At 37.3% G+C, this 24,885-nt stretch overlaps 1 protein-coding gene across 2 annotated transcripts in view; it reads right to left on the bottom strand.

Annotated features, from left to right (window-relative positions):
* Positions 1-937: 937 nt before the first annotated feature.
* LOC126299360 (chymotrypsin-like elastase family member 2A) overlaps positions 938-24,885 on the bottom strand; it is a 141,079-nt gene continuing 117,131 nt past the window's right edge. For both annotated transcript variants that reach the window (XM_049991221.1, XM_049991220.1), the window contains exon 8: positions 938-1,821. In XM_049991221.1, the coding sequence (XP_049847178.1) occupies positions 1,642-1,821 (180 nt within the window). In that variant the 3' untranslated portion in view covers positions 938-1,641. The remainder of the gene's footprint in view (positions 1,822-24,885) is intronic.

Consider the following 24,885-nt stretch of genomic DNA (forward strand, 5'->3'; position numbering starts at 1 on the left):
GTGCGCAATCATCATTCTTGTAATACAGCTATACAAGCAGAGCATGATCCTTCATTGAGATAGTCATGGTGAATGTCACAGACATGAAAGGAGGAAAGGCTGTGTACCCGGTGCATTTATATCAACTTCAGTGGGTCATGCACATGACAGGTGTTTTCATTTACATATTCTGACACATACAGTGCCATGTATTGGTCAATTTTCACACTATTTTTTTTTTCTTGTGCCACACTTTTTCTCCCTCTTCCGATCATATTCTGTTGCAATTTGAAATCATTGTGACCATTGGTGTCATTTCTACAGCATTTTGAAATTTTAAGTTTAATTATAATCACTCTGTACATTGTTAAATCAAGTAATTTAAAACCAAAGGATATGTTCTGAAAAAGCACCAGATTCTGTTGAAGAGAAGTGGAAAACAATTTTAAGGCATTTCAGAAGACTGATATTTCATGCTGCCATATTTCTGAAATGGTTGAGTTTATGATGTCTTTGGGACATGTGCTCCAGTTGTGAATGTTTATTCAGTTCTGGGGAACATCTGGGCTCCAGCAGTACATAGACATCCAGTAACTACAGTTAAACATCTGCTAAATGATGAAATCAATTCAGAACTACCTTGCTCTGAATTTCTTGATTTAATTAATATAAAACCACTTCTAAAAATGTCATGTCTTGCAAAAAATAGAATTGAATGTATAAAGATCAATGTTTCAGATTTTTAAGTAATTTAAAAATCATGTCCTGGGTTGGATTCTAAACAGTATTGCAACATTTCTTGGGTTGGACCCATAAAAAAAATGGTACGCATACAAATACATGTACTACATAGTGAACATTTTTGTTGCAGTGCCACACCTTTATGTAAATTCTTATGCCATATATTTAATACTTTGTTCCTTTGATGCCATTATTAAGCAATGAAAACACAGTATCATATTTTTCTTTTTCAATAAATTATTAACTCAGTGTACATCATGATAGTAACAGTAATAATTGTGACAGCTGTACTTGTCTTTTCTAACATTCCCTAAATCATTCAATCAGTCTCTTCTGAGCCATTAGAAAAAGTGGCCATAACAGATTAATTTTCTCAATGTAAAAGATATTAATTAATGATTAACAAAATTTTCTAGTCAATACTTTTTACCAGGAGGGTTCAGAACAATGGATTAGGTGCAGTATATGACTGAATCACACAACTACCTTGAAACAGATAAACAAAGAAACTGCTACCAACTTTATACATATTTGCATCACAAAAACTTTGTATTATTCACATCATTTACCTGTCATAAATTTTAATACATCTAACACAGAAAGTAAGTACATATTTAAACATACTAACACAATGAGAAGTGTCAGATGAGACGATGTTCTAATATATTTAATGTGAACCACAAATTTTTGGAATGGTAACAGAAACAGCAGCACTGACAAACACAGATATACATGTTTAATTTTGAGGTTTTGGAGATTCAAAAATAGTTTCTGTATTATGAAAACAAGTCAGGTACAAAATAGAAAATGTCAGAGCTATTAATGGCATGCTACAATCTAATGATGACTATCTCTGTTACAGACCTTTAGCACTAGAAGCTGCACATATTCATTAAGGAAGAGTGACAACAATAACTAAATTTAACTACTACTGACTGTTTCATTGTACAAAACAGACTTAATCCATTCTGAAAAACAAGGTACTTCTGTGTAGACTCCAGGAAGATGCCTTCTAGCACAACCCACACCCCAACTAACAACTCCACAGAGATAATACCGACTGTCAGAATGCAAGCAGGCCATTGGTCCACCTGAATCACCCTGGAAAAGAAAAGTAAAATTAATATAGTATAAAAGAAAAAAATATTAAAGATTATATTATGATATGAGATTTATAAAAAATAAAATTTTTTGTAATTGATTTCAAGTAGGTGTGTCATACCAGGGAAGAATTCAAGAAATTCAATGAAGACACATAGTTCCAGATGACATGTATGAATGAAAGGTACTAGTATATGAACTTTGAATCCACATTGGACCAGCCACTCTCCAAACTCGCCACAAAATTTTTCTACTCAATGAAAATTTTGTCACCTTTTCATTAGAGCATTTGAAAATTTGTCTTTTAGTATAAATACTTGTGCTCACATTTGCCAAAATTTGTAACTTTGTTGTTGCTTTACATTGTGCTTATGACAATACAAATCACAGAACAATGGAAACTGAGACATAGGATATGAAGAAAAGTGAGACAAAAAGTCTCAAATATGAAGTAATGGTAGATAAATATTAGACTCACCCACACTTGCAAAAATTTGTAACAGATGGAAAAATTGTCACATATAGATACAACATATTGAACATGGTAATGACAACAGTATGTCTTATTTTACTATAATTCATAGAAGTTCTCCTACACAGTTAGTGGGACCAGCACTCTTGGAAAACATGCTGTGTGTCTGGGTTGTGAGCCATGCATGGGTAACTCAGTTGGTAGAGAACTTGTTCATAAAAGACAATGTTCCCAGGTTGAAGTATGGATCAGGCACAAAATTTAACATAAGCCAGTTTATGACACATCACAGCCTCCTTTTTAATATTTTAGAGAGCAGTTCAAGGGCCACTTTCCATTTAGTGCTATAAAATGCAATCAATTAAAAACATGTAAAAATTATTCCATTCCATCTTGGTGTGGTGGTGCAGTAATCTTATTATAGCTACTATTTAAAAAAAGTCATAGGTTGCACAGTGTTCTTTATTAAGTCCAGAATGATGCATTTTGACTAGGTAGGGCATCATCAGCTTATCAGAAAATATAAGGGGAGGTTGACACTACAATTAATATGGCACAATCCTGTTTGGGACTGCTGTAAAAGCAAAATAAGCTTCAAACACTGACCACATAAAATTACATAGAGAAATGTAACGTAACTCACAATAAAAAAAAATCAGAAATTTTCTGCAAAAAAGTATCCATTAAAGAAGTGATGACACCGAATAAAACACATGGCATATGGGAATATTCACAGTGCAGGACATGCTACATCGAAAGCTATGTACAAAGACAGAAAACCCTTATGCTCAAAAACAAGTAGAAGAATAATGTAGTAAAACATGTAGAGCAATAAAATAATGATTAGACTACAAATATATGACTAAAAGGTAACAATGCTAAAAAGATAAAATGCAATTGCATACACATGACAGGAAACCAAAGCCCTGGTAATAAAAAGCTGAAAACTAATATAGTGTTCAAAAATGTGAAACATGCAGCCATAGAAAACCTAAGTTTTGAAAGATAGCTGATCATTGAGTAACATGTCCTTCTTTGCGTGTGAACATTTAACAATTTTGATCTCTTCTTGTATGGTTTTTTGCTGATATATTCAAGAATTTCTTGGAATGTGACTATTTCACCAAAGCCACCACAATTTTGAGAAAAATCTGTTTTTATGGGTTATATGTTGATGACATAAAATTGTTTTCAGTAGTGAAGGATCAGATATTACACTTAGTGTCAAAGAGTTTAACAACTGTCACAGAAAAATGATCTTACACATGAAGTCATGGATAGCAATAGTATTCTGAAATTTCATGATTTGCAGCTTTGTCTCTCTACTAAAGTCATCAAATCTGACATTTATCACAAACTTTCTACAGGTGACTCAGTTATACCCACTACAATGTTTCATCTGTATAAGTACACAATGAGCTAACTTAGGCCTATGATACGGCATATCACTGAAATTCCATGTAGCATAGAATTTACTACACAGGAAATAGAAAACCTTAAACATGTTGCTTCTTGTAATGGCTAAAGGTCCTCCATCACTGAAAAATTACACACGCATAATATATTGCCACACAACTGAGAAACCACTCTTGGCCCTACACCTCAAAATTACAGTGGTTACAGATGTTGGAGCAGCATCTTTTTTAGGATAGGTAGGACAGCAAGAAGTCAAATTCTAAGAGAAATAAGCATTGAAATGAACCTTCAGTTTGACAAAGAAACTAAACAGCATAATTCTGGCACATTGAGTCAGCAAACACAGCTGTTTGTTAAAAATTATTACCAATAGCAGAAATTTGATTTCCACCCAGTTTTATCTCAGTCAACATGAAATGCCAACTATCTCAAATGCATCAAAAATATGATGGCTAAGAAGTAAAATTAATGAACTACCTATCTGCATTGATGAATTAGTCATCCAAACCAGTCAGTATAATCTACCTTTCTGAACACCATGTGACCACTGTGTAAAGTGTTGTAGGATTTAGGTTAACTTCTCACTTCTATAGAGCAGAAATGAAGGATGGAGGAGTTGCCACACTAATCATGAATTTACATAAATTTAATAACATACACATTCATAAATTTTGTCTAAAGCAGAAGTAGAATTTCATATCTCATTCATAATAAGAGTATACTATGTAACAGCATGTAATTTTAATCTGTTCATAAATCAGTCTGAAGTTCTATTGTCCTATTTAACAATGAAAAAGAAAGTATTAGTGGTTTCTTGTGATTACAATATAGATTTTCTTGCAAACTCTTCAAATAAGCACTTATTGCAGTCAGTAGTATTGTCATTCAACTTAATTCATACTGTTAACTTTCTAACTAGAACAGCTAAGGGCTCAAAGACAGCCATTGATAATATCTTTATATAAATGTCTAATGAACAAAATTATAAATCCAATAAGAAATAGCCTCTCAGACCATGACATACAGTTTTGCTAAATGTTAATACTGATCAGGATAGAATATCTACAAAATCTGAGTTCAAAAGTGTAGTCAGCAACCCAAAAATTGATTGTCTAAAGAAATTCCTCAAAGACATGAATTGGAGTGATGTATACAATGCTCATGGCATGAATGAGAAGTACAACACTTTTATTAATAATGCCCTTAACTTATTTGAAAGCTGTTTCCCCCTAAAACTAACCTAGATTAGACCAAAGGCTATAAAAATTCCATAGAATACTCAAGGAATAAAGATATCCTGTAAGACAGAAAGGAAACTATATGTATCAGTTAGAAACAGCTATAGATGGTTACAAAACATATTACAAAATCTTGAAGATAGCAATATGGACACCAAAGCAAATGCATTAACAGAAAAGGATAGTCGCACCACATAACAAAATAAGGACAATATAGAATACAATGAAGGAAAACACTGGTAGAGCCAGAGATAAAAACAAGCACATAGTATTAATAGTAAATGATACATGGGTAGCAGATGGGTGCAGTGTTGATAAGCTTTTCAATATGTACTTGATAACTGTTACTGAACAGATGAGGTTGTCAGGTTCAGTAGATGCTGCCGTGGAATGTATGAGACAGTCACGACAAATAACTACGATAATATCAGTACGAGCCTCACAACACCAATAAAAGTAATGTCCACCATAAAATCCTTAAAATCAAAAAATTTCTAGTGGCTATGATAATATATCAAGAAAGCTGATTAAACAGTGTACCTCTGAGTTTAGTGACATTTTAAGATATTTGTGTAACCAGTCATTTATCAGTGGAACATTTCCTGAATGGTTGAAATATGCTGAAGTTCAGCCTTCATATAGGAAAGAAGATAAAGAAATGCCATCAAACTTCTGTCCAATTTCACTTTTGCCCACAATCTCAAAACTTTTAGAAAATATAATATAAAGTCATCTTCTTAACCAGTAACACATGGTGTCACACAAGGATCCATCTTAAGGCCGTTACTTATTATTGTGTATATCAATGACATTACCAAATCCAAAGTTTGTTTTGTTTGCAGATGATACAATCATTGCAATAAATAGTAAATCAAGTATAGCCTTATAAAGTGTGACTAATGAAATTTTCCAAATAAATGGTTACCAGCCAATTTTCTGAAAGAAGAAGAAGAAGAAAACTACATGCTGTTCAGAAGTTGTATAAGCTTTCCTACTAGTATATGCCTAAAGTATGACAAACAGATAGAAGAAGTTGACAGTGTTAAATTCTTGGAATTACAGCTTGATAATAAATTTAACTGGGAGGAACATACCAGAGAATTGCTGAAGTGCCTAAACAAATCTCTAATTATTATGCAATTGTTGTCAGACATAGGTGATATGAAAATAAAAAAGCTAGTGTACGATGCTTATTTCATTCCATAACATCATACAGGATTCTTTTCTGGGGTAACTTTTCAAGCCAAGCTAAGGTTTTCTGAGCCCAAAAACATGTAATACAAATTATTTCTGGTGTGAACTCAAGAACATCTTGCACAGGGCTGTTTAAGAAACTGGGAATACTAACTACTGCTTCCCAATATATTTATTGCTTAATGAAATTTGTCATTAAAATATGCTTTTCTTTTAAACCAACAGCTCAGTTCATGGAATTTATTCTAGGAATAAGAATAACTTTGACAAAGATTTAAACTCACATACTTTGGTTCAGAAAGGTGCCCACTACTCATCAGTGCACATTTTCAGTAACATTCCAGCAGCTATAAAAAGTTTAGCTAATCCTGAAGTTCAGTTTGAGAAGAGTCTAAAGGATTTATTGGTGGCCAACTCCTCCTACTCCATTGATGAATTTCTTTGCAAAACCGACTGAAGTGAGCGTCTTATAAACAATATCACGTAAAGTGAATATTGCGTGCAGTCTGACTTCTGTACAAACTTTGCATAGTAATGTGACTATTGTAAATAAGGGCTGTAAATGTTTTTTATTTGTTTTTAATTTGTTGATGCATGCCTACAACAGCCTAAGAATTATCATATGCACCTAAGTGTACTGAACATTTAATATTTGGTGACAAGTTTTATATCATTTTAAATGTAAGTATGCTTCATATTATTTGCTGCATTTTCTTGTTTTCTGACATGATCTGCATCCCAGAGGATCTCCTCAATATGGATCAAATGGAATGGGAAGTACATCTAATTTGCTGAGCATCCATTTTTAGGTGATGTGTCATATACCATAACTAAACTCTTTCATGGTAAAAATATAAGAATAGTGTATACCACCTCTAATAAAATCCAATATCAATAAATTCACAATGAACATCCCTAGAAAGACAAATATGCTGCCTCTGGCATATATGTGCTTGAGTGCTGTGAATGTCAAGCTGTTTATATTGGTCTGATGGGAAATGCTTTTAAAATTAGGGGTTCCAGGAGTTTTTACTCACTAAGAATGGGCATGTTTCTGCCTTTGCTCAGTGCTGTAAATCCAGTGGCCACCAGCCACCCACACTTGGGAACTTAAGGGTTTTGCACAATGCGGCCACAGGAAAGAGACTCAATCTGCTTGAAGAGACTGAAACTGTTAAACATTCACACACTAAGAAGCATGTGTTACTCAATGATCAGTTATCTGTCAAAAATCAGGTTTTCTATGATTTCATGTTTCGCATTTTTAATCAATATACTGATATATTAGTTTTTAGCTTTGCATGTTTCCCATTTTTAACCAATATATTAGTTTTTAGCTTTCTATTATCAGTGTCTTGATAGCTTGTCATGTATATGAAATTGTATTCTATCTTTTTATCATTGCTACCTAACAGCCTTATATTTGTAATCTAATCTTTATTTTATTGCTCTATGTATTTTACTTTGTTATTCTTTTATACTGATTTTGAGAATAAAGCTTTTCTAAGTCTCTTTGCAGAGATTTCAGTCTAGTATGTCCTGTATTGTATATAATAATATAATAATAATAATAATAATAATAATAATAATAATAATAATAATAATAAAAATTTTATTGTCATTCAGCTGGTTACAGCAATAGACAAAGTCAAGAGCTTATATTTCTACATAAACTACTATATCGATGTAAATTGGTTTAAACATAAAATAGGTACACATTAGAATACAGTATTTTCATCTTTAAAAAATTCATCAATGGTGTAAAACGGATTGTTCACTAGTAGCTTGTATAATTTAGCTTTAAAAATATTTACAGGCAGTTCTTTAAAGTCAGCACTTAGTCTATTAAACATCCTTAGTCCGAGAACTAGGTAGGAGTTCTGCGATTTTAATAATCTATGATATGGTATGTCTACAGATGTTCTTTTTCTAGTATTATGGCTATGAATATCATTTCTCAACACAAAATTAGAGACATTGTTTCTAATGTACAATAAAACATTGTAGATGAATAAGTTTATTACTGTAAGACACTGCAATTTAATAAACAGAGGTTTACAATGTTCTGTTTTATCAGAATCCGTTATTATTCTGATCACTTTCTTCTGTAAAAGTAAAATGTCATTTACATGACAGCTACTACCCCACAGTAAGATTCCATAAGAGATGATGCTTTGGAAGAAGGCAAAATATGCTGATCTCACATAGTCATTGGGGACATGTGTTTTTAAATTTCTAATTAGATAAATGACTCTTGAAAGCTTAGCCAATATATTTTTAATGTGTGGTTCCCATGTTAATTTATTGTCAATAGTAACACCTAAAAATTTAACAGTTTCTAATTCTTGGTAATTGGGAATCTCTTTGAGGCTAAAGTAAAGTGTCTGGGTTTTGTTTTCATTTAGTAGGAAGCCGTTAGCTTTGAACCATAATGAGGACTGAGCAAGGGTATTTTCAGTCAGTGTTTTTAGTGTACCTAGATCAGAGCTTTTATGTATAAAAGTTGTGTCATCAGCATACAATATTGTGTGAGAATTTATGAATAAGGGCAGGTCATTAATCATTAGTATAAACAGTAAAGGTCCAAGCACCAACCCTTGAGGCACTCCGTACCTAACATTAACCAAATTTGATTTCTCCCTACCAATGCACACAACTTGTTGACGGTTCTCTAGAAAAGACCTGAACATATTTATACTGTTGTCATCAAAACCATAGTAAACTAGCTTTTTCAGCACAGTGTCATGGTCTACACAGTCAAAGGCTCTGCTCAGGTCACGAAATGTAGCCTGGGCATAGTCCCTAGCCTCGAACACATCTAGGACTAATTTTACGAGGGAGTCCATTGCATCCGTTGTGGATTTACCTTTTCTAAATCCAAACTGTTTATCACTAATTATATTTAGTTTACCCAAGTAGACACTAACTTGCTCATACATAATTGTTTCTAAAATTTTTGAAAAAACTGGGGTTATGGATATAGGTCTGTAACTAGCGGGACAGTTCTTTTCCCCTTTTTTATATATGGGCACAACTCTAGAAATTTTTAGTATGTCAGGGAACTTACTTTCAACTAGGCATTTGTTAACACAAAAGGTTAAAGGATAAATCACACAATCAATAACATCTTTCAACAAATTAACTGACATATCATAGTAATCAACACCAGCTGAAGGTTTGAAATTTTTTACAATTTTTAGGATATTATTTGGGCTCACTTCCATGAAAGTGAAGGTGCTCGGGGGAAGCTTTTCAAAACAGCTGTCCATAATGCTAAGTGCATTTTCAGGGGGTTTGTTTATTGAACTACTAATTTCTTCAATGGACTGGATGCAATATTTATTAAATTCTTCTGGGATAATGGCGATTTCCTCTTTGTATTTAGTGTGTGCAATGGAGTTTATTACACTCCACGCCTTTTTGCATTTATTGTTAGATTTTTCAATGTTTACTATGTTATGCAGTTTCTTTGCTTCATTTATTGCCTTCCTATACTTGTATTTAGCTTTAGCATAGAGTTCTTTATGCAGTTCTGATTTACTGGATTTGTACAGACTAGAATACAGCATGACAGTATTTTTCAGTTTTCCCATATGCCCTATTACAGTTTCATTTATTTCTCAATTTGTCCATCACTGTTTGAATTTTATGCAACTATCACACTGTACAGTGAAAGACCGTGCCACATGGCACCTATCATTACTACTAGCCCAACATTTTGCTTGAGCTCCTATCATTCACATGTATGCACTATGTGAATATAAATGGGCCTCTGGTGCTAATGTACAGCTGTTTACAATTTGTGCACAAGGTCCTGTTCTTTGCTGCTATGCCTGTTGTTGCTTCTGTGAGGTAGTATGCATCTTTTGGTTTCTCCATTGTTCTCTACTCATAGCTGATCCTGATGTTGCTATTCATTAATTTTTAATATTTTTTTCCATATAAGTTTCCTTATAGTATATTTTTTTTAGTATCATTCCTTCTTTCATGGATGCTTTTTGGCAGAAAATGTCTGATTTTTTTTTAAGTTGAGTTACATTACATTTCTCTATGTAATTTTATTTAGTCACTGTTAGCAGCTTATTATGCTTTTATAGAAGTCCACGATATGTCCATGCCAGATTTATTATAATTTCATTCTCCCCTCATATTTTCAGGTAACCTGATGATGCCCTATCCAGGTAAAACACATTATGCTTGAGTTAATAAAAAACATTTTGCAACCTATTGCAACCTACAACTGTTTTTTTATTTTAAAATATGTTACACTAATAGCAGTGTGTCACAAGCATCACCCACACTCACTTCCCACCCTTTGGCAAAATGCCATGCATTACCCACAACTAGTAATATTGTTTCCTTTTGTCACATGGCTATGACTCAACAATGCAGTAACTACATGCAAGGGAATGGCACAATTTGTCACAATCAGCTCCCCACAAGCCTCCTTTGTCAGTATATCTGTGAGGTACACAGTTTTATCTGATGAAACTTTGAAATAACCATTCTCTGCCCATTGCCCCTGAGCATCAGCTGAAGCTGACAAGATGTGGTTGTGAAACCAGAGGTTGAGTAAGAAATTAAAAAAATCCATATATAAAGGACAATCTATAGAACGCTATACAATGGATGAAGTACTTTCAAAAGAAAAGACAAAAAGGGTACCACTTCAAACACTCCACTGAAAGATGCATTTCTCGTAAATAAAATTATCTGAGTATGTGGTACCAACATGTATGTGAAAAGATCATTAATTACAGAAGAACTGCAGTAAACTTGGGAGACACCAACAGGACCTCTGACTTAGACAATGTGTGTGGCATTACTTTGCACAACCAAAGAGTGCACTGATGAGGTGTTGCTTACAAAGGATGAAGTCCTTTATAGCTGTCTCCAGTCAGATCAGGTCATCCAGAATCAAACACTACATTCTAACTACTCACTGTAAGAGGCTCAAAAACATTGCATTTATTGAGGATTCACACATGATGACTCTTCATGACCTGGTCAAATAATTTCCATGCAGTTGGTATGATCTGTACTTTCCCTAGTTACAGGAGAGTTATCAGGAAAACTTTTTTCCAGTCGTAGAAATACTACCCCTATGATCATTTCTCACTCACTATGATTTCATGTATGTATTTATTTATTATTACTGGGGATTCAGTTGCAGCATTCTGTAATAATGAATGTTGTCAAGACAGTTACCTGTGTTCTTAACCACAGACAAGGTAGGTGGAAAAAGGAGTTGGTTATACACTTCTGTGGAATCAACCTCCATTTCCAGTCTTCTCTTCTTCATGGCTTTCCAGTTGGAAAATGAGTCTTTGTTTCACATTAGATTTCAAAAGACAAAAATATTACAATAGTAAAATAAAATAATTAAAAAATCTAAGAACAACATGACAGCTACTTTTATTCTTCCATCAATAAATCCTCCTGATTGCCTTCCATACCCTTGTAAGAAGAGTAGGATCACCTATCAAACTTAAAAGCTCTTTCCATGGTCTTCCTGCTTTAGTTCATTCTTCTCTAAGCCTCTGACCTCTCTATCCAAAAGGCTGATAGGATTTTTCTTGCAGTGCATCCCACCAGTCCCTAAATTTTCTTTCAAAGGTTATCACTGGGGACAAAAGTTGGATTTATGACTGTGACTGAAACTAAACACAAATTGTCATAATGCACGAGTCCTTTACCTTGGCCTAAAAATGTTTGACGGTTCAATATAATATTAGCAAAGAGCAGTGACTGCAAGGGTACACAAACAAAAGGAAAGGTCTATGGCAGAGAAGATCCTATTGCAAAAGTGAAGAGTGTTGCATGGCCTCTATTAAAAATACAAATGTCATCTAAAAGAATGAACCTCTTGAGTGCCTAACCTTCAGAGCATTTGTCTCTAAACTGAAATCTGCATTGAATAATGCAACTATGACAACCTGTTTCTACCAGCTTGGAAAAGATACATAAAATTTATGGACCATGAGATTAAGATAAGAGAAATATTGACATGAACTGAGGCATATTGATAGTCATTTTACCTTGTTCATTATGCAAATAGAATAGGGCAGAAACACACTAATATCAACATGAAATACCCTCTGCCATGCACTGGACAGTGATTTGCAAAAATTAAATGTAGATCATTGTCAGAAACAAAGACACTTTGGGTTCCATTGGATTAAGTTTATGCTGATCTTGCTTGAATTGTCCCGTGATTTATCCAGATATAATTTAATCTTCCTACTTCTCATTATAATTCCTCACTTAAAAAATGAAACAAACTGAACAGTATGTTTACACTATAAAGGCAGCTTTTTATGGACACAAGATATCTACTTAAGTACTGGTGATATGAAGAATAATTATTGAGTTGATTACAACATTTGCAATTTGTTTTGTAGGATATCCACTAAATAGTCGAAAGTCTACAATAGTCTCTTGTGAGCCAACAAAACACACTAACATATTGTATTCAATAAAAATAAATAAATGTTACATTGCTCCAAATCTTATGAAAGCTTCTTGATTTCATGCCATTCTGGCAGCTTTCATATAAACTCTGCTATTTATTTTCTCAAGCAGCATCTCTTTTGTTCTGATAAGGCTGGGTGAACCATATTCCAGAATTTCCCACTGCAGTAAAATCATAGGTTATCTGAAAAAAATCCTGAGACTTCCACATAACTACTCAAGTACAACAATTACTGGCCAACTGAATTGAATGCATCACTGTCTTATCACTGACAGCAGAGAGACAGTGATTTTTTCCTTGTGTTACATTCCCCCATCCAACTTGTTTATATACAATTCATTGCTAATAGAAGGCTTAATATTCATCTGTGCATAAGACTTTGAGACTGTTTAACACAAAGTTAGCTCTTCTTGTCACTGTGTGCACATACGCTTTACATAAAAAGTATTCCCATGACTCTAGTGAGGCATACTTTATACGAAAAGCACTGAAAAGTTCTTGAGATAAATTCTCATATGTCATTCCTAAAGTATTTGTGAAACTTAAGCCTCCTGCAAAATACAAAGGGTATACTAAAACTTTGCTTGAACTAACAGTAACTTTAAAAAATAAAAAAAATAAAATTATTTCAATGGAAAAAGTAAACAGAATTTAATTATGTATAAAAGGATACACCACTACTCAACAAGAAATCAGGATGGAAAGGGGATTAGGGTTTGAAGTTACATCAACTGTGAGAGAATTAGAGACAGAACATGAACTTGGATTGGAGAAGGAAATGGCTATGGCCCTATCAAGAGGACAGTCCTAGTGTGAGCTTAAACTGATTTAGGGAAACGATGCAAAATCTAAATCTGAATGGCCAGATGACTATAATATTCAATAATAACTTGCTAAGCTTTTGGTGAAATCCTCCTCTTAGTTATCACTCAAATACCCACACATCAAAATCCATTGTCTGCAGCTTAGCACACCTTCTATTAGGTGACCAGAGAATCAGCCTTGTATTCATAATTTTTACTTCTATCATGGTGCTTGTTTTGATGGGTGTATCAGTTAACTGAAAGTTTGAGAATAATATTTATTTTAACTTCTTTCTACTAATTGAAAAATCATCTCCACATACTTTTTTGTACAAGGAATCATTTCATTTACACAGTTGAAACACATTTGCTTCACTTTACTGCATCTATGTTTTGTTGACATTGTATACTTATTACTCTATTAGTTTTAGGATCATGAATAGCCAGGTCAACCTGATGCTGCAAAATAAGTTACATGAATTCAGCTCTGACAATAGATTAGTAAAACTAACTCAGTAAGTAATTTCACAGTTTGATACAAACTACTGATGCTTGTTGTGGCTATATGAAGAATATTACATACTGAGATTTTACTTTCAAATTTATGCTTCAAGGCCATATTATCGGCCAATGCATAAAGAGATAACACAAGAATTTTATTCAAAACACAGAAAATATTTCAGAGAAAATAAACCTATATTGACAACTGAAAATTTGTGGCACACCGTGATCTGTACCCAGATTTCCAGCTTTTTGCTAACTGCCACAATGGATTTTTTTTAAATATGTAAAATCCCTTCTGGTAGTGTAAGCTATGGTCTCCCACTGACTTTATTCCCCAGTGGTACTATTTCCACATACTCCTGTGGGATTACCTCTGGTAGTACCAATGGAAATCCTAAGTGGAAACATCAGTGGCAGTGTAAGATTGACATAGGCTCAGAAGAGTGCTTGAGCAGTTGTGGTGTTATTATTTCATGTAACTGCATCCCCACATAAGTGTGGTTAATTCATTTCCTATTTCATATAAAGTTGAGACTCCACACTGCTGCCCATTAAAATTGCAATGCCAGGGAGGACAGAAAATAATGAAATTTTACTTATTGTTCATAATCAGTATTGTAGAAGGAATACAGTATTAAATTTATATGTGGTTTTGAAATATAAAGGGTGTGAAACTTAGCATGTATAGCTGCCACCTTTGGAAGTAACTGTGGCTGGACATCGAGTCTAACTGACCTTATGACACAGTGTGTCATTCTGTACTCCAACTCTACATCAGAATTCAATAATAGTGACAGCAGCTGGGGGTAGACCAGAATCTCAGCAATCAGTGGTCAGGTGTTATCAATGGCTGAGAGGTCTGCAGAAATTACTGGCTAGGGTAATAATTGGAACTCTTTGTATTGAGGTAGGTGAGGACAGTACAAGCAACATGCAGTCCTGCATTATCTTGTTTAAATATAATGTCATTGTGACCTCAAAGACAGGGCACAGCCACTAATATTGACGTGTCAGAAATGTAACAGCTATGTTAACTAGAGGTAGTTGTGTCCTGGATGCAATGACACCCCATACCATCAAGCCAGATGCTGGGCTCAAATAACAATGATGAATGCAATCTGACAACATTCATCATCCTTGAAGTTTTAACACATTGATATGTCCATTGTGATACTGTCACAAGAACCAGGCCTCATTGAAAAAAATGATATACAGTCACTCTTCTCTACAATGTTGTCATTGCATGCACCATTATTGACATGCCTCTGTCTGCCACCATGTCAAGTGAATGCAAAACAAATGGTTGCCATGCTGACAGGGTATGATACTCCAGATGACACTGCTCTGAATGTGTGGATACTTGATATCAGGCAGAGACCAAAAATGAATGTCATCATTTCCTGTGGAAGTATGGTTCATTTTACAAAAGGACATTACCCATATCCCAATACCTAAATAGACAGGAAAAAGACCTTCTGCGCTATGTGACTGTGAGATTAGGATCCTCTGAGTTAATGGTGTCCATGTGCCCTCCCCAAAGTGAAAGTTAGGAGACATGAACCACAAAAGGGCATAACACAGTTGGTAATAAGGAATACGGATACATCACTAAACCTTGTAACACACAACATATTTAAGAATGAATTATACAAGTTCTGAGTAAATATTAGAGACAGAAATACAGGTCAGAGAGATGCTAACAGAGGACAGGGGTTGAGTGGGAAAGAAGGCATCACTGATACGGGGGTGTGAATAGAGTTCAGTAGTATTGATAGAGAAAATGAGTGTCATAATGAGATATGCAAGTGACGGTGACCATAACAAGTAGATACATAAATAATACTCACAAGTAGCATAAAAACACTATGACTGTATGATCAGTGATGTGTTGTGTGTTGTATATATCTGGATTAGAATAACAAAATGACTGACAGGTAGTTTTTTGCAGGACAGCTACCATAGCAACAACTGATCAGAGCATGAGTTACGTCATACCCTCTGTCAAAAGTACAGTTGTCATTTTGCTCTGCTGCCTCCATTACCAGTTATCTGTCAGCTGCAGACAACAATTGCAGTCTATAACATAACTGTGATTTGTTCATATTTGATTCATTTCTCAGTACAGTATGTCCCTTTCATGAAAGGTGTGATGATAACTGTGAAATTGCTTAGGAAAGTGGTAAGATTATTGTTATTCTGCAAAGTGAACTGACTTCTGGATCAAACACACCATGGGTGTACTGTTGGTCCATAGTGTCCTACAGGCACAATATTTCAATGATCAGACTGGTCACTATCACCAATGGGCTGATGAACTGACCTCCTGATGGCACATGGCTGACTTATATTCCCACTCCCCTTGGTTCACTCTGTACATGATCTGCTCCCAAGGGTGCATATTGGTGACTGAAAGGCAATGGTATCAGTGTTTGTGGCCAGTGATGTCTGGTGGGTCACTCTGACTGCAGTGGCATGGATGTTGCCCATCCATCCACCCTGGCTACCTGTTCATTGTGTTGGACGGGTGTCTTCTTAATTAGAACCAATGCTGGTTCCCAACCCTCAATGAAATTATAGCTGCAGTCCAGCTGATGTCCTTGGTGCATATTTCAATGAATTTTCTAACAATACTGTCACAGTATTTTGATGTTCATGCTAAAATCCTGGTGCAATGGTATTCTAAGTATGAGTCACAAACAAACAGTGCTCTGCAACTGATAACTTGTTAGTATACATTAGTTGAGTGTGCTTCTCATGTTCTCAGCATTGATCTTTGATGGTGCACACTATTTGCCACCTTCCCCCATGAACCATGGACCTTGCCGTTGGTGGGGAGGCTTGCGTGCCTCAGCGATACAGATAGCCATACCGTAGGTGCAACCACAACGGAGGGGTATCTGTTGAGAGGCCAGACAAACATGTGGTTCCTGAAGAGGGGCAGCAGCCTTTTCAGTAGTTGCAAGGGCAACAGTCTGGATGATTGACTGATCTGGCCTTGTAACAATAACCAAAATGGCCTTGCTGTGCTGGTACTCCGAATGGCTGAAAGCAAGGGGAAACTACGGCCGTAATTTTTCCGAGGGCATGAAGCTTTATTGTATGATTAAATGATGATGGCATCCTCTTGGGTAAAATATTCCAGAGGTAAAATAGTCCTCCACTCGGATCTCCGGGCGGGGACTACTCAAGAGGATGTCGTTATCAGCAGAAAGAAAACTGGCGTTCTACGGATCGGAGCATGGAATGTCAGATCCCTTAATCGGGCAGGTAGGTTAGAAAATTTAAAAAGGGAAATGGATAGGTTAAAGTTAGATATAGTGGGAATTAGTGAAGTTCGGTGGCAGGAGGAACAAGATTTCTGATCAGGTGACTACAGGGTTATAAACACAAAATCAAATAGGGGTAATGTAGGAGTATGTTTAATAAGGAATAGGAAAATAGGAATGCGGGTAAGCTACTACAAACAGCATAGTGAATGCATTATTGTGGCCAAGATAGATACGAAGCCCACACCTACTACAGTAGTACAAGTTTATATGCCAACTAGCTCTGCAGATGACAAAGAAATTGAAGAAATGTATGATGAAATAAAAGAAATTATTCAGATAGTGAAGGGTGATGAAAATTTAATAGTCATGGGTGACAGGAATTCGGCAGTAGGAAAAGGGAGAGAAGGAAACGTAGTAGGTGAATATGGATTGGGGCTAAGAAATGAAAGAGGAACCCGCCTGGTGGAATTTTGCACAGAGCACAACTTAATCATAGCTAATACTTGGTTTAAGAATCATGAAAGAAGGTTGTATACATGGAAGAACCCTGGAGATACTAAAAGGTATCAGATATATTATATAATGGTAAGACAGAGATTTAGGAACCAGGTCTTAAATTGTAAGACATTTCGAGGCGCAGATGTGGACTCTGATCACAATCTATTGGTTATGACCTGTAGATTAAAACTGAAGAAACTGCAAAAAGGTGGAAATTTAAGGAGATGGCACCTGGATAAAATGAAAGAACCAGAGGTTGTACAGAGATTCAGGGAGAGCATAAGGGAAAAATTGACAGGAATGGGGGAGAGAAATACAGTAGAAGAAGAATGGATAGCTTTGAGGGATGAAGTAGTGAAGGCAGCAGAGGATAAAGTAGGTAAAAAGACGAGGGCTAGTAGAAATCCTTGGGGAACAGAAGAAATATTGAATTTAATTGATGAAAGGAGAAAATATAAAAATGCAGTAAATGAAGCAGGCAAAAAGGAATACAAACGTCTCAAAAATGAGATCAACAGGAAATGCAAAACGGCTAAGCAGGGATGGCTAGAGGACAAATGTAATGATGTAGAGGCTTATCTCACTAGGGGTAAGATAGATACTGCCTACAGGAAAATTAAAGAGACCTTTGGAGACAAGAGAACCACCTGTATGAACATCAAGAGCTCAGATGGAAACCCAGTTCTAAGCAAAGAAGGGAAATCAGAAAGGTGGAAGGAGTATATAGAGGGTCTATACATGGGCGATGTACTTGAGGACAATATTATGGAAATGGAAGAGGATGTGAATGAAGATGAATAGGGAGATACGATACTGCATGAAGAGTTTGACAGAGCACTGAAAGACCTGAGTCGAAACAAGGCCCACGGAGTACACAACATTCCATTGGAACTACTGACAGCCTTGGGAGAGCCCGTCCTGACAAAACTCTACCATCTGGTGAACAAGATGTATGAAACAGGCAAAATACCTGCAGACTTCAAGAAGAATATAATAATTCCAATCCCAAAGAAAGCAGGTGTTGCCAGATGTGAAAATTACCGAACAATCAGTTTAATAAGCCACATCTGCAAAATACTAACACAAATTCTTTACAGATAAGTGGAAAAACTAGTAGAAGATCAGTTTGGATTCCATAGAAACACTGGAACACGTTAGATAGTACTGACCTTACAACTTATCTTAGAAGAAAGATTAAGGAAAGATAAACCTATATTTCTAGCATTCATAGACTTAGAGAAAACTTTTGACAATGTTGACTGAATACTCTCTTTCAAATTCTAAAGGCGGCAGGGGTAAAATACAGGGAGCAAAAGGCTATTTACAGTTTGTACAGAAACCAGATGGCAGTTATAAGAGTCGAGGGACATGAAATGGAGGCAGTTGTTGGGAAGGGAGTAAGACAGGGTTGTAGCCTCTCCCCGATGTTATTCAATCTGTATATTGAGCAAGCAGTAAAAGAAACAAAAGAAAAATTCAGGGTAGGTATTAAAATCCATGGAGAAGAAATAAAAACTTTGAGGTTTGCCGATGACATCGTAATTCTGTCAGAGACAGCAAAGGACTTGGAAGAGCAGTTGAACGGAATGGACAGTGTCTTGAAAGGAGGATATAAGATGAACATCAACAAAAGCAAAACGAGGATAATGGAATGTAGTCGAATTAAGTCGGGTGGTGCTGAGGGAATTAGATTAGGAAATGAGACACTTAAAGTAGTAAAGGAGTTTTGCTATTTGGGGAGCAAAATAACTGATGATGGTCGAAGTAGAGAGGATATAAAATGTAGACTGGCAATGGTAAGGAAAGCGTTTCTGAAGAAGAGAAATTTGTTAACATCGAGTATAGATTTAAGTGTCAGGAAGTCATTTCTGAAAGTATTTGTATGGAGTGTAGCCTTGTATGGAAGTGAAACATGGACGATAAATAGTTTGGACAAGAAGAGAATAGAAGCTTTCAAAATGTGGTGCTACAGAAGAATGCTGAAGATTAGATGGGTAGATCACATAACTAATGAGGAAGTATTGGATAGGATTGGGGAGGAGAGAAGTTTGTGGCACAACTTGACCAGAAGAAGGGATCAGTTGGTAGGACATGTTCTGAAGCATCAAGGGATCACGAATTTAGTATTGGAGGGCAGTGTGGAGGGTAAAAATCGTAGAGGGAGACCAAGAGATGAATACACTAAGCAGATTCAGAAGGATGTAGGTTGCAGTAGGTACTGGGAGATGAAGAAGCTTGCACAGGATAGAGTAGCATGGAGAGCTGCATCAAACCAGTCTCAGGACTAAAGACCACAACAACAACAACTATTTGCCAAATATATGACTTGCCACACTGGCACAGAGCCTGGTATACCTCAGCCTTCCATAAAATAAGGTTATCTTTGACACTCCCAAGTAATGACCATATTTTATTGGGGAGGCAAAGACTGTTTTTACTCAATGTTTTCCCAATATATGCCTGATTTTTCCCTTGAAAATATATGGCATAAAGGAAGTGGTTTCTTCTTTCTTGTACTTTAAACCATCTTTATAGGTTGCACTGTAGTGGTGGGTGAAGAGTATGTCTGATCTGCCTTTCTGAATAATCATTTTTCAGAACAACAGTTCTGAAGTGTTCCAGTTACTGGGGGAGACTCTCTGCATCTCATAATGGTACATACTCTGTGTAGCATAGTTTTGAGTATCCCATTTCTTTCCACAGGGTGGTGGCAGCTGTCTGCATGCAATTACAGGTCAGCATGCATTTTCGTCTGATGTACACTGTGGCCCAGGGTGCCATCCACTCTTCTCTTGACCATGATGTCCAAGAGTAGTAGTCTTCTCTCTGCTTTGGTCTCCATAGTGAATCTGATGGTGGGATGTATGAAGTTTAAATGTTCAAGTATGTCATGGAGTTTGTCTCTTACATGTGGCCAGATGCTGAATGTGTCATCCACATAATGCAAAAAGTAAGCGGGTTTCCATATGGATGACTTCAGGGCTTCTTCCTCAAAGCCTTCACATGCAGATTCATGACCACAGGGAAGAATTTGCTGCCCTTTGTGATTCTCTCCATCTGTTCATAGTATTCTCTATTAACAGAAAATGTGTGGAGGTCACGGCATACCTGAATAGGTCAGTTATCTTTGAGTCAAATTTCTGACCAATGAGTGAAAGTGACTCTCACAGAGGCATCCTGTTGAACGGCATAGTGATATCAAGGCACACAAGACTGTCTTAATCCTTCAGTGTGGAGTTCTTAGTGTATTTCACAAAATCCACAGAACTGTGGACATGAAGTGGGCACTTACCTGCATAAGGGCTGCACTAATGATGTATAAATCATTCTCAGACCACTTGCCATGTCATTTCAGTGTAAAACCTTGAAATTTTGATGGTTTATTTCCATCATCTTCATCAGGAGCTGCTGTGGTGGCCTTATATAGCCCATAGACAACTTCTGATTTGTCAGCAATTATGCAATGCTGTCACAGATGGTGTCAGTGTCTGCACTAGTGACACCCACCACTCCCGTAGTAGTATAAAAATTGTACCTCTTGTCTGCATCGAGAGCTTGTTCCATGCACAGCTAAGATTATATCTCTTGTCACAGTTGAAGCTCTTCTCACACATTCTTATTTCTACGGCCTCTTTAATTACAAAATCCCTTTATGTAGGAGTCTGGGACAAAACTTCTATTTCATCAAACCATATTTTGCGTTTGTTTTTTAGGCTTTGCTCAGCAACTAAAGATTTATCCAGTTCTCAATTTTTATTATGCTGTTGATGTTCTGCACAGCAGTCAGAAACAGTACTGATGGACTTACTGATGTAATTGGTTCTGCACTCACAAGGGCTGCTATAAATCCCAGGGATCCTGAGGCTGAGACTGTCCTTAACAGGGTTTAACATCTCCTTTATCTCCTTAGGAGGTCAAAAAATAGGTCTTATACCTCATTTGCCCTGGACTCTGCCTATTTTGCAGGATATAGCACTGCAGAAAGCAGGGAAAAACAATCGTTGAATCATCACATAAATGTTCAACATTTTCCCATTTCCTTTCCTTGAAGCAGACTGAATTTATATCACGTGAACTACAGCCATTCTTTCAGAACAAGTGCTTCAGATGGTTAATTTCAGAATCCAAGTAGTCCTTGTCAGAAACAGTTTTTGCTCTGTATACCATTGTATTTAAGAGTACTCTCTTTTGGACTGACTGACAATGTCCATGACCAATGTGAACTTGGGGGAGGCACCAAACTTAAGTCCACTGTCAGCAACTGAAACCACATTGGCACTCAGCTATGTGTTGGTCACTGGCCACAAATGCCAACACAGTCACCTTTTTGGCTGCCAATACGTGCCCTCAGGCAAAGGCCATGTATAGTGTAGCCTAAGCAAGCACGGGATGGAAGTCAGCAATGTGCCCACACACAGGAGATCAGTTCATCAGCATACCTGACAATGCCAACACATTTGACCACCGAAATATTGTGCCAATTGGACACACTATGAATTGGCTGTACACTCATGGACTTTGTCAATTAATACACTGGGAGAAATTGAAGAACCATGTCAGTACAGCACTTTAATGGGGAACATGTAAATGTACTCACTATGGAACACAGGACAGCTATGCCACTGCTATCAGAGCCATAATGTGCTTGTGGAGACTGCTGAACTAAAAACATTCCCTCCCCACTTTCCATGTTCAACTGTCAGTCACATTGTTATTCTGATCCAGTTATAGCAGCATATACAAATGGAATTTAGCTTAATATAAATACTCTAATAAGAAGTAATAGGACAGCATCTCCATCTACAAGGAACTGTGATGACTCAATGTTTTGCCAAGTTTCTCAGTAACTGGACAGTCAATTGTAATTAAATTATTAAAAGTTTAATATTACATAGGCAGAACCAAATACTTCTACACTCCTGGAAATGGAAAAAAGAACACATTGACACCGGTGTGTCAGACCCACCATACTTGCTCTGGACACTGCGAGAGGGCTGTACAAGCAATGATCACACGCATGGCACAGCGGACACACCAGGAACCGTGGTGTTGGCCGTCGAATGGCACTAGCTGTGCAGCATTTGGGAACCGCCGCCGTCAGTGTCAGCCAGTTTGCCGTGTCATACGGAGCTCCATCGCAGTCTTTAACACTGGTAGCATGCCGCGACAGCGTGGACGTGAACCGTATGTGCAGTTGATGGACTTTGAGCGAGGGCGTATAGTGGGCATGCGGGAGGCCGGTTGGACGTACCGTCGAATTGCTCAACACGTGGGGCGTGAGGTCTCCACAGTACATCGATGTTGTCGCCAGTGGTCGGCGGAAGGTGCACGTGCCCGTCGACCTGGGACCGGACTGCAGCGATGCACGGATGCACGCCAAGACCGTAGGATCCTACGCAGTGCCATAGGGGACCGCACCGCCACTTCCCAGCAAATTAGGGACATTGTTGCTCCTGGGGTATCGGCGAGGACCATTCGCAACCGTCTCCATGAAGCTGGGCTTCAGTCCCGCACACCGTTAGGCCGTCTTCCGCTCACGCCCCAACATCGTACAGCCCGCCTCCAGTGGTGTCGCGACAGGCGTGAATGGAGGGACGAATGGAGACGTGTCGTCTTCAGCGATGAGAGTCGCTTCTGCCTTGGTGCCAATGATGGTCGTATGCGTGTTTGGCGCTGTGCAGGTGAGTGCCACAATCAGGACTGCATACGACCGAGGCACACAGGGCCAACACCCGGCATCATGGTGTGGGGAACGATCTCCTACACTGGCCGTACACCTCTGGTGATCGTCGAGGGGACACTGAATAGTGCACAGTACATCCAAACCGTCATCGAACCCATCGTTCTACCATTCCTAGACCGGCAAGGGAACTTGCTGTTCCAACAGCACAATGCATGTCCGCATGTATCCCGTGCCACCCAATGTGCTCTAAAAGGTGTAAGTCAACTACCCTGGCCAGCAAGATCTCCGGATCTGTCCCCCATTGAGCATGTTTGGGACTGGACGAAGCGTCGTCTCACGCGGTCTGCACGTCCAGCACGAACGCTGGTCCAACTGAGGTGCCAGGTGGAAATGGCATGGCAAGCCGTTCCACAGGACTACATCCAGCATCTCTACAATCGTCTCCATGGGAGAATAGCAGCCTGCATTGCTGTGAAAGGTGGATATACACTGCACTAGTGCCGACATTGTGCATGCTCTGTTGCCTGTGTCTATGTACCTGTGGTTCTGTCAGTGTGATCATGTGATGTATCTGACCCCAGGAATGTGTCAATAAAGTTTCCCCTTCCTGGGACAATGAATTCACGGTGTTCTTATTTCAATTTCCAGGAGTGTATATCTGCATACATACTCTGCAAACACCATATGGTACATGGTGGAGGGTACCCTGCACCACTACTAATCATTTCCTTTCCCATTCCATTCAAAAATAGAGCAAGGGAAAATTGGCTATCTATGTGCCTCCATATGAGTAGTAATTCCTAACATCTTATCTTCATTGTCCTTATGTGCAACACATGTTGGTAGCCGGAGAATTGTTCTGCAATCAGCTTCAAATGCTAGTTCCCTAAATTTTCTCAATAGTGTTCTTCAAAAAGAATGTTGCCTTCGCTTCAGAAATTCCCATTCGACTTCCTGAAGCATCTCCATAACACTTGTGTGTTATTAGAACCTACCAGTAACAAATCTAGCAGTCTACCTCTGAATTACTTCAATGTCTTCCTTTAATCTGACCTGATACAGATCCCAAACACTCAAGTAGTACTCATAGATAGATCACACTAGCATCCTATATGTGGTCTCCTTTACAGATGAATCAAAATTTCTCAACATTCTCTCGATAAACCAAAGTAAACCATTTGTCTTTCCTACCACAATGCTCACATCCTTGTTCCATTTCATATTGCATTGCAGTATTATGTCCAGATATGCCCAGGTATGTAAATGATGTGACTGTATCAAGCAGGATACTACTAATACTGTATCTGAACATTATGGGTTTGTTTTTCCTACTCCTCTACATTAACTAACATTTTTCTATATTTAGAACTAGCTGCAATTCATCATGCCAAGTAGAAATTTTGGCTAAGTCACCTTGTATTCTCCTACAGCCACTCATCTTTGACACCTTCCTGTACACCACAGCATCATCAGCAAACAACCACAGACTGCTGCTCACCCTGTCCACCAGATCAT

Source organism: Schistocerca gregaria, chromosome X, assembly GCF_023897955.1.
Source record: "Schistocerca gregaria isolate iqSchGreg1 chromosome X, iqSchGreg1.2, whole genome shotgun sequence".
In the NCBI taxonomy this organism is placed as follows: Eukaryota; Metazoa; Arthropoda; class Insecta; order Orthoptera; family Acrididae; genus Schistocerca; species Schistocerca gregaria.